Raw genomic sequence first — 16,739 nt, 5'->3', positions numbered from 1 at the left:
TGTACTTAACAAGTACAGGTCACTGTTGAAAAAAAGCCGTGAATTAGGGTTGAATTTGAAAGTGTCTGCAATTCGGCCCAGACACGATAGGAGGGAGTATATGATGAGAGCCTTGTCGATCAATTCGGCCCTGGAAAGATTGTGCAAGGCTCAAGGGATGGAATTTTTTTCAGCTTAGTGTGTACTTGGTAACAGAAGGGACTGCTTCTACAGGGATGGGATACACTTAAATAGAAAGGGTGCAAGAATATTTGCTGATGCTATCGAGGCAGTGTTAGGTGGGTCGGAAAACTGCAGTATACATCGGTCGGAAAAAAGACAGTATACAAGGACAAATAGATTAACAGCAGCCGCTGGCAGAGGTGAAAGTGATTCTTGCACTGCTTCTATTGGAATTAGCAGAAGCCTGGAAAACAAGATGCAGGATATTTCAGAGACTGCTGGGAGTCATTGCGATAAAGTAAACACATGGGTTGTGTTAGGGTAGCTAAGAAAAAGAACAGGTGCATGTATACTTGCGTGCACACCAATGCTAGGAGTTTGGTAAATAAATTTGATGAATTTGAGGTATTGCTCAAAGCATCAAAGGCAGATATTGTTGGGATATCAGAGACATGGTGTCACACAAGTATAAGGAATGCAGAACTGGAATTTGGGGAGTACAATGTCTACAGAAGGGATAGACAGGATAGGAAGGGAGGAGGGGTTATGCTATTATTTAAGAAACAAATAATAATATCCAAGGAACTGAAGCCAATCGACATTGCTGGACAGTGCACACCAATGCTAGGAGTTTGGTAAATAAATTTGATGAATTTGAGGTATTGCTCAAAACATCAAAGGCAGATATTGTTGGGATATCAGAGACGTGGTGTCACACAGATATAAGTAATGCGGAACTGGAATTTGGGGAATACAATGTGTATAGAAAGGATAGACAGGACAGGAGGGGAGGAGGGGTTATGCTATTAGTTAAGAAACACATAATGTCCAAGGAAGTGAAGCCAGTCGACATCGATGGACAGGGCAGTGTCGAGTCAGTTTGGTGTGACATAAGCATAGGGAAATAAAAATTGAGAGTAGGAGTGTGCTATAGGCCTAATGACTCTGATGAGTATAATAAGATATTGTACAGGGAAGTAGAGTGGGCCAGTAAATCAGAGAGTCTTATAATGGGGGATTTTAATTTCCCAGATATTGACTGGAATTTGTGGGTTGGTCACTCGCACACTAGCAAGGCTTTTGTGGATTTATTGGATGATTGTTTTCTACATCAGCATGTTCGTGAGGCAACTAGAGGGAGTAATACTCTTGATTTGATTATCAGTAGTGATTCTTCATGCATTAAGCATCTGCAGATAAATGAACCACTAGGTGGCAGTGATCACAGTGTGCTGAAGTGGGATTTACTCAAGGAGGTAACTACCATCAGAGGTAAAGGGAAGGGTTTTTGTTTTCGTAAAGGCGACTATGATGGTCTGAAACAGTATTTAAATTCTATACAGTGGGACCAACTGATGATGTTACCAACAGCAAAATCAAAATGGGAAGCTACTAGGCTTTACATACCAACTAAGAAATATTGTTCAAGGTTTAGACCTAAATGGATGTCAGATGAACTAATGAGACATATGACACAGAAGAAAAATGCGTGGGATACATATAAATTAACACATGACACAGAAGCCTATGACAGATAAAAGTTGATCTGTAACCAAGTTACAAAGGAGGTTAGGCAGGCAAAGGCAGAATACGAGAAATCTTTGGCAAGGGATGCAAAGAAAAACAGCAAAGAGTTCTTTACTTATGTAAACTCTAGAAGGAAGGGGATGAATCAGATTGGTCTACTTGATATCAATTGTTCAACTGTTGATAATCCTTGACAGTTGTACTGTCAAGCCAATGCAACTGTCTCTGGCCTCGATACAGTGAACACATGAAGAGATGGGAGAAATCCCAGGTGCCGTCTGACACGAACATACCTTATACCTTATAATATATTTATGAACACTTACGAAACACAAGTTTAGCAGGAGCCAAAGAACTGTTTGCTGATATTTTATTACATACAACACACTGTGCATCGGGAGCATCTTTATTTACAACACACAAAGTCTAAATTGAAATAACTGTCATCATACTTTCATTTTAGTATTTTATCAGTTGGTTCAACCTCACTTTTAAGTGTGACAATATTGTGTTCATTTTCATTGACCACAGTTGCAATACTAGAAATACTTGCTTCTTGTTTTCAAGTTCCTTTTTTCAACCACAAATCCATGGTCATTTATTTTAATAATAATATTTCAAAATACTAATAATTATAGAAAAATATATGTATACAAGGAAGTGAGTTTAGTTATGATATCTGTTCACTTCCACCTCTCCTTCAACCAATATACTCTAGGTTAAATTACATACAAATGGCATATTAGATCACTATATTACCTCTACACTACATTCTCACTAGATTCTAGCATTAGTGTACATATACTTGCATGTACACTAATGCTAGAAGTATGGCAAATAAAATTGAAAAATTTGAAGTGCTGATCAAGACATCAAAGACAGATGTTGTTGGGATATCAGAGAAATGGTGTCACACAGATATAAGCGGTGCAGAATTGGAATTTGGGGAGTACAATGTGTACAGAAAGGACAGACAGGGTAAAAAATGGAGGAGGGGTTATGCTGCTAGTTAAGAAACACAATCTAAAGAAGTGCATCCAGTTGACACGGGTGGACAGTGCAATGTTGAGTCTGTTTGGTGTGACATAAACACTGAAATGGAAAATGAGAGTAGGAGTGTGTTATAGGCCTAATGACACTGATGAGTACAATGAAAAAAAGTTGTGCAAAGAAATAGAATGGGACAGTAAATCAGAATGTTTTGTAATGGGGGATTTTAACTTTCCAGATATTGACTGGAACTTGTGGGTTGGTCACTCGCACTCTAGCAAGACTTTTGTGGATTTATTGGAGGAGTGTTTTCTACACTAATGCTAGAAGTATAGTAAATAACATTGATGAATTTGAAGTGCTGATCAAGACATCAAAGGCAGATATTGTTTGGATATCAGAGACATGGTGTCACCAACATGTTCGAGGGGCAAGCAGAGGGAGTAATACTCTTGATCTGATTATCAGCAGTGATGATGCATGCATTAGGAATTTGCAGATAAAGGATAAAGATCACAGTGTAGTGATATGGGATTTACTTAAAGATGTAACTACAATTACGGGTAAAGGGAAAGGTTTTTGTAAAGGTGACTACAGAGGTCTCAGACAGTTTTTAAATTCTATAGTGGGATCAACTGATGATGTTACCAATGGGGAATTCTAAATGGGAATCCTTCAGGGACTTGGAGGCTACTAGGCTTTTCATACCAACTAAGAAATACTGTTCAAGATTCAGGCCTAAATGGATGTCGGATGAATTATTGAGGCTCGTGGTAGACAAGAAAAATGCATGGGATGCATATGCAGTGAAACTTCTAACGGACACCTCTCGTTAACGGACATCTCTCTACAACGGACATTTTCAAATTCCCCAACTCACCTCCATTGGTTTTAACGTGTTTGCAGCTTCTGTCTAGCGGACATTCTCTGTAACGGACGCGGACAGGCAATCTGCCCTGTTTCGTTTAGATTAGCACTTAATTTGATCTCCCCATAACGGACTGCGGGAGAGCTCACGGCCCTTTTTCTAGGAACGTTTCTTCCACATATTGCCTCAATCTATTTCCGATTCTCTGAATTTTATCAAGGTTTACGTCGCGGTTGTAAACCCTTTTTCAAGAATTTTTAAGGCACGTGTAAAACTTCTGATGAATTCGGTGTGTGCAGGGGGCGGGGTGAATTTGGTCGGCCTTTCGTCTTTTCAGTTTCAGTTTTCAGTTTTGTTCAGTGTCATGTGAAGTGCACAATGTCTTCTCGTAAACATTTAACTTTAAAAGATAAAGTCGAACTCATTAATGCGTATGATCGGCAAAAAAATAGTGTTTGCAATCTCGCTGCAAAATTCAAAATCGGGAAGACGCAGGTAAGTGACATCCTAAAGGAAAAAAATGAACTGCTCAAACAATTTTGGCAACACGGAAATGATCACGTTCAAAAATCATTCCCGAAAACTGTTGGACTTCAAATTGACAATGTTACGTATGAGTGGCTTTGTCGCGCACGTGCTAAAAAAATTCCCATTAATGGGCCTATTTATTAGGGAAAAGGCTTTGGAGGTTGCGAAATCTATGGGAGTAAATGAGTTCAAAGCTTCTGTGGGATGGCTAGACAAGTTCAAAACTCGGCATAAAATTTCTTGGAAAACCGTAAGTGGTGAAGGTGGATCTGTTGATACTGGGGTTGTAACAGAGTGGGCCGTCAAATTGGAAGAGTTATGTCGTGATTTTGAAGCTAAGGATATTTACAACTGTGACGAAACAGGGTTGTTTTTTAAAGCTCTTCCTGAAAAAACAATGAATCTAAAAAACGAAAAGTGCCAGGGCAGAAAAATTTCTAAGGAACGCTTGACTGTACTATTGTGTACAAATATGCTGGGAGACTTTGAACAATCTTTTGTTATAGGAAAACCACAAAATCCTCGTTGTTTCAACGGCATAAAGTTGAATCTTTTGAATGTTGACTGGAAGTCTAATAAAAAAGCGTGGATGACACGAGATATCATGAGCGAATGGATAAGTCACTTTAACCAAAACATGATTCGTCAAAACAGAAAAATTATTCTTTTCATGGATAATGCTGCATCTCACCCGCACATTGAATTGTCCAACATTCAAATCGTTTTTCTTCCACCAAACACATCGGCAGAGTGTCAGCCCTTGGATCAAGGGATAATAAAAAATTTTAAACTTCACTACAGAAAACGTGTTTTAAGACATCTCATTGCAAACATGAACGATGTAACATGTGCGAGTGACCTTGCAAAGAAAATCAGCATCCTAGATGCGATTCAGTGGATTTCCTTTTCAGTAAACGCAATTAGAAAACAAACTCTCGTGAACTGTTTTGTAAAGTCTGGCTTCTCAAACGCAAAAATTGAAGTTGTGAACAGCAATGTGGAGCACCAAGAAGAACAAGAACTTCAACATCTATTGATAATGTACGATACTTCAGCTACAAGTGACCCTGGCTACAAAGATATAGACTCGAACTTCACTACAGAAGATGGTGCTCTAGATATCAACGACATTATCATCGATATTTTTCAAGAAGTTCCTCATGAGGATGAAGAAATGAAAGGAGGTCATTCTGTCGAAGAACATATTAACGACGAACTGCCGATGAAAATAGAAGAAGCCCTCATACAAATCAATCGTTTAAAAATGTTTTTCGCCACTGAAGAAGATACTGAAGGACTTTCGATGGTTTCTTCACTCCAAACAAATGTTGAAAACAAAATTATCAGCCAGAAGAAGGTGCAGAAGAAAATAAGTGATTACTGTATGTATTTTTCTTAAGATAAAGTCATAATATGCATAGCACAATTGTATGTATATTATTTACAAAAATATTGTGCAAAATCTGTATATATTTTAATTTAATTTTACATTAAACGTTTAACAATTTTTCTTTCTTTTTTTTTTTTTTCTCCCTCAGACTTCTTGTTAGCGGACACTTCTCTCTAACGGACACATTTTCGTTCCCCATGGCTGTCCGTTAAAGGGAAGTTTCACTGTAAATTATCAGGCAACACAGAAGCTTAAGACAGATATAAGAGGTCTTGTTTTTTTTAACCAAATTTAGTCGATTTATTTAACCAATTGTTATATCAAATTATCTTCTATAAGTAGATTATAGACCTAGTCAGGATCCCTAGTTTATTCTAAATTGAGATAGCGAGATTTGGAAGCTAATCAATACTTACGAGTCTGTAGAAGTACCGTTCGAGAATTCCCGCCATTTTTACACGATAGCATAAGTTTAGTGTAGTATAGTGCATAATATAATATTGTCAATTAATCAGTAAATCTATTAATCTTGATAAACTTTATTGTCAATTAAATTGTATTTTTAACTCTATATATATATAACGACTTAATCGTAACAAATAATTAATACATAACTATAGTGGTACAAGTGATACGGAAGTTGTATAAAGGGAATTCGTAGAAAACACTAGATACCAAAAAAAAAAAAAAAAATATAACATAACTGTTTTGGGATATAACTTAAGGATTTAATTTTTGTTTTGAAATTTTATTGAATTAAATCGGAATCATGACTCTGACCAGAGCAGCAAAGCAAAAGGCTCAAGCTAATGGGAGTGCTGTGGTTCAGGGGAGAACTGAGGTGGGCAGTTGCCCTCTGAATCACAGTCTTTTAAAATGCACTGTTTGCTTGATGTTTGCGGAGCAGTCGGGTACGGGACATGATAATGCCAAGGGGGATGTCTTTGTGTGTGCACGATGTAAGGAGTGCAAGGAAATCAGGCGACAACTCAGCGTTGTTATGGGCCTTTATGAGAGCTTGAAGAACAGGGTGGATGCCCTCGAAGGAAATAAATTGAGGGGGCCCATCAAGCTCTCAGCTGCCCACATCAACACCAGAGCTTGCACTTGGTCATCAGGCAACACAGAGGCAGCCCCATAGGCAGAATGTGATGGTCCCACAGGAACTAGTAGTTGTTGGTGACTCTATTGTCAGGGAAACGGGGAACATGCTTTGTAAAAAGGATAGGTGGAATAGGACCAGGGTATGTCTGCCAGGGGCAAAGGTTGATGACGTTGTAGAGTGGATATCATCTTTTAAGGGCACAAAAGGTGATATAGTTGTACACGTTGGCACTAATGATATTAAGAGTAGGAGACCGGCAGAATTACTTAGCAAGTACAGGTCACTGTTGAAAAAAAGCCGTGAATTAGGGTTGAATTTGAAAGTGTCTGCAATTCTGCCAAGACACGATAGGAGGGAGTATATGATGAGAGCCTTGTCGATCAATTCGGCCCTGGAGGGATTGTGCAAGGCTCAAGGGGTAGAATTTTTTTCAGCCTGGACTGTACTTGTTAACAAGAGAGATTGCTTCTACAGGGATGGGATACACTTAAATAGAAAGGGTGCAAGAATTTTTGCTGATGCTGTCGAGGCAGTGTTAGGTGGGTCGGAAAACTGCTAGTTGGGGGGGGGGATACAAGGACTAATAGATTAACAGTAGCCACTGGCAGAGGTGGAAGTGATTCTTGCACTGCTTCTATTGAAATGAGCAGAAGCCTGAAAAACAAGATGCAGGATATTTCAGAGACTGCTGGGAGTCATTGCGGTACAAGTAAACACATGGGTTGTGTTAGGGTAGCTAAGAATAGAAACAGGTGCATGTATACCTGCGTGTACACCAATGCTAGGAGTTTGGTAAATAAATTTGATGAATTTGAGGTATTGCTCAAAACATCAAAGGCAGATATTGTTGGGATATCAGAGACGTGGTGTCACACAGATATAAGTAATGCGGAACTGGAATTTGGGGAATACAATGTGTATAGAAAGGATAGACAGGACAGGAGGGGAGGAGGGGGTTATGCTATTAGTTAAGAAACACATAAAGTCCAAGGAAGTGAAGCCAGTCGACATCGATGGACAGGGCAGTGTCGAGTCAGTTTGGTGTGACATAAGCATAGGGAAATAAAAATTGAGAGTAGAAGTGTGCTATAGGCCTAATGACTCTGATGAGTATAATAAGATATTGTACAGGGAAGTAGAGTGGGCCAGTAAATCAGAGAGTCTTATAATGGGGAATTTTAATTTCCCAGATATTGACTGGAATTTGTGGGTTGGTCACTCGCACACCAGCAAGGCTTTTGTGGATTTATTGGATGATAGTTTTCTACATCAGCATGTTCGTGAGGCAACAAGAGGGAGCAATACTCTTGATATGATTATCAGTAGTGATTCTTCATGCATTAAGAATCTGCAGATAAATGAACCACTAGGTGGCAGTGATCACAGTGTGCTGAAGTGGGATTTACTCAAGGAGGTAACTACCATCAGAGGTAAAGGGAAGGGTTTTTGTTTTCGTAAAGGCGACTATGATGGTCTGAGACAGTATTTAAATTCTATACAGTGGGACCAACTGATGATGTTACCAACAGCAAACTCAAAATGGGAAGCATTCAAGGAACTAATCTTGGAGGCTACCAGGCTTTACATACCAACTAAGAAATATTGTTCAAGGTTTAGGCCTAAATGGTTGTCAGATGAACTAATGAGACATGTGGCAGAGAAGAAAAATGCATGGGATACATACAAATTAATGGGTGACATGGAAGCCTATGATGGATATAAGTTGGTCTGTAACCAAGTCACAAAGGAGATTAGACAGGCAAAGGCAGACTACGAAAAATCCTTGGCAAAGGATGCAAAGAAAAACAGAAAAGAGTTCTTTACATATTTAAACTCAAGAAGGAAAGGGATGAATCAGATTGGTCCACTGGATATTGATGGTTCAACAGTTGAGGATCCTGCCCAGGTGGCTAACAATCTAAACGAGTATTTTGCATCTACATTCACGCATGAGGAGTTATTCAGGAAGGAGAATGATGTAGGTAAACTAAACATTGGCAGTGAGCTGGATGATTTTGTAATAACTGAGAGGAAAGTGGAGGACAGATTGTTGAGGATAAACATAAAAAAGGCACCTGGGGTGGATGGGATCTATCCAGTTATATTAAAGGAGGCAGCAAAGGAAGTAAGCAAACCCTTAGCCATAATTATGAGAGCTTCTTTGGACTCAGGGGAGGTACCCATAGACTGGAGATGTGCAAATGTAACCCCAATTTACAAAGGAGGATCAAAGGCTGACACAAGTAATTATAGACCTGTTAGTTTAACTTCTGTTCCAGGTAAATTAATGGAGGCACTGGTTAAAGAAGCACTGCAGGATCATCTAGACAAGAATTCAGTTATAGCTCAGATGCAGCATGGTTTTGTTAAGGGCAGGTCTTGCCTGACCAATTTGATTGGATACTATGATGTAGTCACAAAAGAACTGGATGCAGGGAATAACTTTGATATTATATATTTGGATCTTAGAAAGGCTTTTGATACTGTTGCACATGGAAGACTGCTGCACAAATTTGAGCAGTGTGGCATTGGAGGCAAATTGCTGCTATGGATAAGGGGATGGTTGAGTGGCAGAAGACAGAGAGTGGTAATCAATGGACACTGCTCAACGTGGACTAATGTTATTAGTGGAGTTCCTCAGGGTTCAGTGTTGGGTCCGTTGTTGTTTTCGGTGTTTATGAATGATATTGATGATGGGATATCAAGTTTAATGTCCAAGTCTGCAGATGATACAAAGGTTGGCAGGGTTGTTAAGGACACTACTGATGCTATGCTGCTGCAACAGGATCTGGAAAGGTTGAACAGATGGGCTGAGAGGTGGCAAATGAAGTTTAACATTGACAAATGTAAAGTACTACATATGGGAAACAGTAACCCCAGAGTAATGTATCAACTCTGCGGTACTACACTGACAGTGGTGGAGAATGAAAAGGACCTGGGGGTAATTGTGCAGGCAGATATGAAGTTCTCTGAGCAGTGCAGACGAGCTGCAAGAGTAGCTCATGATGTCTTGTCAATGATATACAGGAATTTTTCTAGCAGGCATAAGGAGGTGATTATTCCCTTGTATAAGGCAATGGTTAGACCACATCTTGAGTACTGTATTCAGGTCTGGAGGCCTCGTTTCAAGAAGGATGCAGAGCTGCTGGAACGGGTACAGAGAAGGGTAACAAGATTAGTGAATGGAACAAAGGGTTGCTCTTACGAAGAAAGGCTTAAGTTTTGCAAATTACAGAGTCTGGAGACTAGGCACCGGCGAGGTGATCTGATAGTGGTGTATAAGGCTTTGAATGGTTTGAGCATGCTCAATGCCAATGCGATTCTTCATCTTGCTCAGAATAATCACCTCAGAGGGCATAAATTCAAATTGAGGAAGGACGGATGTCGGATAGATGTGCGGAAATTTGCCTTTGGTCAGCGGGTGGTTGGTTGGTGGAACCGACTTCCATCACTTGTTGTTGAAGTTGATAGCCTAAACAAATTTAAAGCTCAACTGCACAGGTATTTCGAACGAACGGAAGGGTGAAATGGGAGTGGTGTGTGTTTTTTTTTTTTTTTTTTTTTTTTTTTGGCTGATGCTGAATAAGCTTGCTTTCTTGCATCATATGCCTCTACTAATGCTAATGCTAATAAACAAGTCTGTAATCAAGTCACAAAGGAGGTTAGGCAGGCATATGCAGATTACGAGAAAGCTTTGGCAAAGGATGCAGAGAAAACAGCAAAGATTTCTTTACTTATGTAAACTCTAGAAGGAAGGAGATGAATCAGATTGGTCCACTTAATATAGATGGTTCAACTATTGATGATCCTGCTCAAGTAGCTGATAAACTGAATGAGTATTTTGCATCTACATTCACACATGAGGAGTTATTCAAGGAGGGGAATACCAGAAGTTTATCAAATTCTAACAGGCAGCTAAGTAATTTTGTGATAATTGAGAGCAAAGTGGAGGAGAAATTGTTGAAGTTAAACATAAAAAAGCACCTGGGGCAGATGGAATCTATCCAGTTATATTGATGGAGGGTTTGTTATTGTTTGTTATTTGGTTTTTAGGAGCATTAGCAACTAAGGCCATATTGCTCCGGGATATGCGGTGGTCATTCCCTGACCTTTCCGCATCCTCCGTATTTGATGGTGACGGGCTCGAACCCCGGTCTAATCAAGAAGCGTGTGCTACGCACTGCTGCTCCTTCCCACCTAGCTACGGAGGCGGCCAAATTGATGGAGGGAGCAAGGTAAGTAAGCAAACCCTTAGCCATAATTGTGAGAGAATCCTTAGAGTCAGGGGAGGTCCCCATGGACTGAAGATGTGCAAATGTATCCCCAATTCACAAAGGGGATTCAAAGGGTGACAAAAATAATTATATACCTGTTAGTTTAACTTCTGTTCCGGGGAAAATAATGGAGTCATTGGTTAAATAGGTGATATAGGATTACCTAGACAAGACAGTAGCAATAGTTTGGACACAGCATGGGTTTGTTAAGGGGAAGTCTTGTCTGACCAATTTGATTGGATACTATGATGCGTTCACAAAGGAACTGGATGCTAAAAATAATTTTCATATCATATACTTGGATTTCAGGAAAGCTTTTGATATTGTTGCACATGGAAGACTGCTGTACAAATTGGAGCGGTATGGCATTAAGCGCAAGTTACTGCAATGGATAAAGAGATGGTTGAATGGGAGATGGCAGAGAGTGGTAATAAATGGACACTGCTCTATGTAGACTAATGTTATTAGTGTAGTCTCCCAAGGTCTGGTGCTGGGCCCATTGTTGTTTTGATATCGATGAAGGTATATCATGCTTTCTGAGCAGTGCAGGCGGTCTGCAAGAGTAGCTCATGGTGTCTTGTCAATCATATACAGGAATTTTTCTAGCAAGGATAAGGAGGTGATTATCCCCTTGTATAAGGCAATGATCAGGTCACACCTTGAGTACTGTATACAGTTCTTGAGGCCTCATTTTAAGAAGGATGTAGAGCTGTTGGAACGAGTACAGAGAAGGGCAACAAGATTAGTGAATGGAATGAATGGTTGCTCTTATGAAGAAAGGCTTAAATTTTGCAGATTACAGTGTCTGAGACTAAGCACCTGCGAGGTGATCTGATTGAGGTGTATAAAGCCTTGAATGGTTTGAACATGCTCAATGCTTATGGGATTCTTCCCCTTGCTCAGTATAATCACCTGAGAGGGCATAAATTCAAATTGAGGAAAGACAGATGTATGATAAATGTGCAGAAGTTTGCCTTTAGCCAGCATGTAGTTGGTTGGTGGAACAGACTTTCATCTTTTGTTGTGGAAGTTGATAGCCTAAATAAATTTAAGGCTGAGCTGGACAGGTATTTGGAACGAATGGAGGGGTGAAATGAAAGCGTTTTTTATTATTTTTTTTGGCTATTGCTGCATAAGCTTGCTTTCTTGCATCATATGCCTCTACTAATGCTAATGCTTAACGTCCAAGTTTGGCAGGGTTGTTAATGATACTAAAGACAGTATGTTGCTGCAACAGGTTCTAGAAAAGTTAGGCAGATGGGCTGAGAAGTGGCAACTAAAGTTTAATATGGACAAATGTAAAGTACTGCATATAGGTAGCAGTAACCCAAGAGAAACATACCAACTCTGTGGTAGTACACTCAGGGAGGTGGAGAATGAAAAAGACCTGTGGTAATTGTGCAGTCAGGGATCTGGGAGTTACAATATGGGCAGATGTGAAGTTTCCTGAACAGTGTAAACAGCCAGCCAGGAAACAACACTGTGTCCTATTGATGACTTATCGAACATTATCCTGTAGAGATAGGGTGGTCATAATCCAACTGTATAAGGCAATTGTAAGACCACATACTCTGTTCAAGTATGGAGACTCCATCCGAAAAAAGACTGAGCTTTTTGAAAGGGTCCAAAGACGGACAACTCAAATTGTGCGATCAGCAGAAGGAAAGACTAGACTCAGGTTATGTGGGTTACAGGGCTTGGCAACCAGGTGCCCCAGAGTTGGCCTGATTGAGGTTTATAACTCTGAGAGGGATTAGCAAAATGAATGAAGGTGGAATTCTCGCTGTTATAAAGAATTCCAAAACTACAAATGAAACTGTAGGCTTTTGCTGCACTTTTTTTTTTTTTTTTTTTTTTTTTTTGCAAGTGCAGCAAAAGCCTGCGGTTTCCTTTCACTACACAATGAATACTATTACTATTATCATTTTTGAGATTATAGAAAGAAGAGAAATTAACATTGTACTTCAAATGTAAGCAATAATAATGTCATTGTTATTTTCATTGTTTAAGCAGTACAGTACCCTTCAAAGTAGTTTCTCAATTATATGAAAGTGTCTCATCATTTCAGCCATTTCTGGAAGCCTCCAATGAACCAATTTCATTGTCTTTTAACTCTCCCCTTTCCCAAAAATCAAATTAGAACCTCTTTATAACAGGCCTAGTTTAGCACCCTAACGGCTTAAAAAAAAAAAAAAAAAAAAAAAAAAAAAAAAAAACATTATTATGGCATTTTCTCCTCTTTTTATGGGATGAAACTTCCACTGAGACAACTTGAACTTCATTTTGGGGCCCTTTTCTGTTTCACAAAACTACAGAGTTAGCACAACAGTGCCAACTCTAGTAGCATTTCATGCCAATTTCTCTATCTTTCCTAGTCTTTCAATTTTCTCTATCTTTTGCTTTTCACAAAAAAAATAGTAAAATTGCATTAAAATCATATTTTTTTTAAAAAACTTCTGCTTTTTTTAAAAATTTCATTAAAGGATATAGCCATAGTAAACACCCAAAAATAGTTTGCTGTAATTCAGTTAATGAAAAAAAAAAAAAATTGTATCAGTACCAGCAAATTGCAGCACAAGCACAGCCCATGTATTCACTGGTTCAATGATGACCCACAGCAGGGCTTGAAATCCCCAACACCTTGCTTTCCAGGCTGCTGCATTTCCAATAGAAGTAGTGCAAGAATCACCTACACCTCTCCCTGTGGCTATACTTAATCTATTAGTCTGTGCATCCTCCTAAGCTAGCAGTTTTCTGACCCACCTATTACTGCCTCAATAGTATCAGCAAATATTCCTTCACCTCTTCTATTTAAGTGTATCCCATCCCTGTAAAAACAGTCTCTCCTGTTAACAAGCACAGACTATGTTGGGAAAAATTTACCCCATGAGCCTTGCACATTCTCTCCAGGGTCGAATTTATTGACAAGGCTCTCAACACATACTCCCTCCTATCACGTCTGGGCAGAAATGAAACAACAACCTATCAAGGCTCTTTAGGCTTGATCTTATTCCCATTAGCTGAGCATTCATTACAATCTGACTTACCTCCTTTCTGCACAATTATATTGCAATGAAACTACAGAAGTTAAGTATAATATGAACTTGCCTGTTTGCACACTTGTGGATGTAGCATCTTCACTATCATCACCACTAGGATGAGTACAGCTTGAAGATCCAGTAGATGTCTCAGAAATACAAGACACAGATGAAAATGGTGGCAGAGAACAATTAGATGGGCAGGGAGATGGTGGTTTCGCTCCTAAAACTAATTCTATTCGAGGATCACTATGTGTGCGACTCAGAGCAGATACTGGGGCAATGCTGGCACGACGTCTGGGATTATACTTGGGAGTTTCTCGATAAGGGACTAAAATAAAAAGCAAATGACTGAAAAAAATTAGGCATCAAAATATTTGATGCCTAATTTTTTTACAAAAACAAACATTTCAATTCAATTTAATTTATACAAAAACAAATTTATACAAAAGCATGCTTTAAAATGGTGTGCTTAATACACACATGAAATTTAGTGAATTATGGACTTACGTCTATAATTCATAGATAGACTTCTCTACAAAGATAACTTACTGCTTATTTAAATGTATATGAAAGGATGAAACTAGGAGAATACAAGAAAACTGAGGGATGGAAAACTATAAGAAAGACTCTCATGAATTTCGCAGAGTATTTATAGCATTTCTAAATACTTCATTTCTAGCACATGTGATTTCAAAAATGAAGAAAATCAATTGCCGTCTGCTATTACCAATTCAGCGTAATATCAATCTAGGTTTTCAGGGTATGTGAAATATAAATAGACTGCAATACAATAATTCTGCCAGCACAGTAAGAAAACAAATTTCACAATTAGCAAATATCATCATTGTAGTGGCTGCAATATTGCACAGGAAACAGAATTTTATGATATCACAGTCATCATGAGATCAGACTACAAAAGTTAATGGTAAAAAACTATGTAAATTCAAAATGTGTCTCATCTAGGTATTAATATAAATTCCCATATTTTGTTAGATTGAAAAAGTGAGTCTATCATAAAAATGAAAATAATTCCTCTAGAATTGCCAAGTCATCTGGTATGTACAGGATTTCTCTATTTTAATTTGCAAAGTAATCCTGTTCAAAAAAGAATGTTATAAGTACCCCCATCAGAACCTACAATTTTGAAACAGTTTTTTTTAATTGACTGGTTGAAAAAAATAGCCTATAATCAATAAACTTGCCATTATACTTACGATTGTGGAATTAATATAAAATAACCAAACAATTATATAAAATAAGTCCATATATTTTTTTCATTCATACATACATTATATATATCTATGCAAATCGATTAATTTGCATAAAATGAATGAAAATCAATGAATTATGCATCGATGAATAGCAATCAATAAAATTACAAGAAAAACTAATTTTAATCAAAATTTTAGCTTGTTTGAATGAAATAAAAATTTCAAGCCTAGGTTTCAATAATTTCAGACCTGCTAAGGGCCACAACTAAATCATTTTCTGGAGATGTAAGATTCTTTTTTTTTTCTTTCTTTTTTTTTTTCTTTTAATTCCATGAAAATAGAAAACGTTACCTCACATAAACATGTTGATACAAATGGTAGGAGCTCTGTGAGGGCCTTATTATTCATGTGTTTATATTCATCATATATTTTCTACCAGAACATGGAAACATCGCAAAGTCCCATGCCTTGCATCTTCAGCACACTGTTAGTGTACTGAAGATGAACATAAAAAGTTGAAAGTCAAAAAGACGCTCCATTTCTTGTGAAACTTTGATAGCTTTAATATGTTTAAAACATTGAAAACTAATCATAGGTATAAGGAAAATTTTTGTTATTCCCCTCCCCCAAATCTTATTTGAGTGCTTTAAAAATAAAAATAAAACAAAACTTCAGTTTTCTAAAAATTTAAGTTGTGCTGGCATACATCCCCATACTTCTCATGTGTAACATGTAATACTAATTGAGGTATGTAATGGAGGGTAGGTTTATCCTTATGATTACCTACTCTCTGAAAACAGAGCAATCTAGAATTTGTAAAACAAGGGCATTCTAGAAGTATGTGTTTTCAGTCTTAACTGTGTCTACAATAATGTCAGGAGTGTTGTCAATAAAATGATTGAATGTGACCTCTGGTTAGAACATCTAATGTAATAGGGCTAAGAGAAATGTGGTGCCACCCGGAATTTGGGGATGATGAGTTCCATATGTATAAGGTATTTAGGAAAGACAAGGAAGATAGAAGGGGTGGAGGTGTCATGCTTCTTATCAAAAGCAGTCTGAATGAAAAAGAGCTTTTTCTGAGTCACATCTGCCAGCATAGAATCTGTGTGGTGTGAGTTAGTTGGAAGGAAAAGTATAATTAGAGTAGAAGTGATCTACAAACAAGAAGACTGTGAAGAATATGAAGAGAGCTTCTACATGCAGATGGAATAGGCAAGGAAGTGTGAATGTTGTCGATCAATTCGGCTCTGGAAAGATTGTGCAAGGCTCAACGGGTAGAATTTTTTTCAGCCTGGACTGTACTTGTTAACAGGAGAGACTGCTTCTACAGGGATGGGACACACTTAAATACAAAGGGTGCAAAAATATTTGCTGATGCTATCGGGGCAGTGTTAGGTGGGTCGGAAAACTGCTAGCTTGGGGGGAGACAAAGACTAATAGATTAACAGTAGCCATTGGCAGAGGTGAAAGTGATTCTTGCACTGCGTCTATTGGAATGAGCAGCAGCTTGGAAAACAAGATGCAGGATATTTCAGAGACTGCTGGGAGTCATTGCAGTACAAGTAAACACATGGGTTGTGTTAGGGTAGCTAAGAACAGGAACAGGTGCATGTACACTTGCGTGTCCACCAATGCTAGGA

At 38.4% G+C, this 16,739-nt stretch overlaps 1 protein-coding gene across 1 annotated transcript in view; it reads right to left on the bottom strand.

Moving 5' to 3' along the window:
- LOC150074965 (uncharacterized) overlaps nt 1-16,739 on the bottom strand; it is a 658,991-nt gene that overhangs the window by 408,690 nt on the left and 233,562 nt on the right. Inside the window, exon 10 of the mRNA XM_090389013.1 lies at nt 13,953-14,213. Coding sequence (XP_090245139.1) covers nt 13,953-14,213 — 261 coding nt within the window. The remainder of the gene's footprint in view (nt 1-13,952; nt 14,214-16,739) is intronic.

The sequence above is a fragment of the Mastigoproctus giganteus genome, chromosome 14 (assembly GCF_048544385.1).
Source record: "Mastigoproctus giganteus isolate SK-2022 chromosome 14, ASM4854438v1, whole genome shotgun sequence".
In the NCBI taxonomy this organism is placed as follows: domain Eukaryota; kingdom Metazoa; phylum Arthropoda; class Arachnida; order Uropygi; family Thelyphonidae; genus Mastigoproctus; species Mastigoproctus giganteus.
Note: the sequence above shows the minus strand (reverse complement) of the source record. Positions and strands in the feature narration are given on the sequence as shown.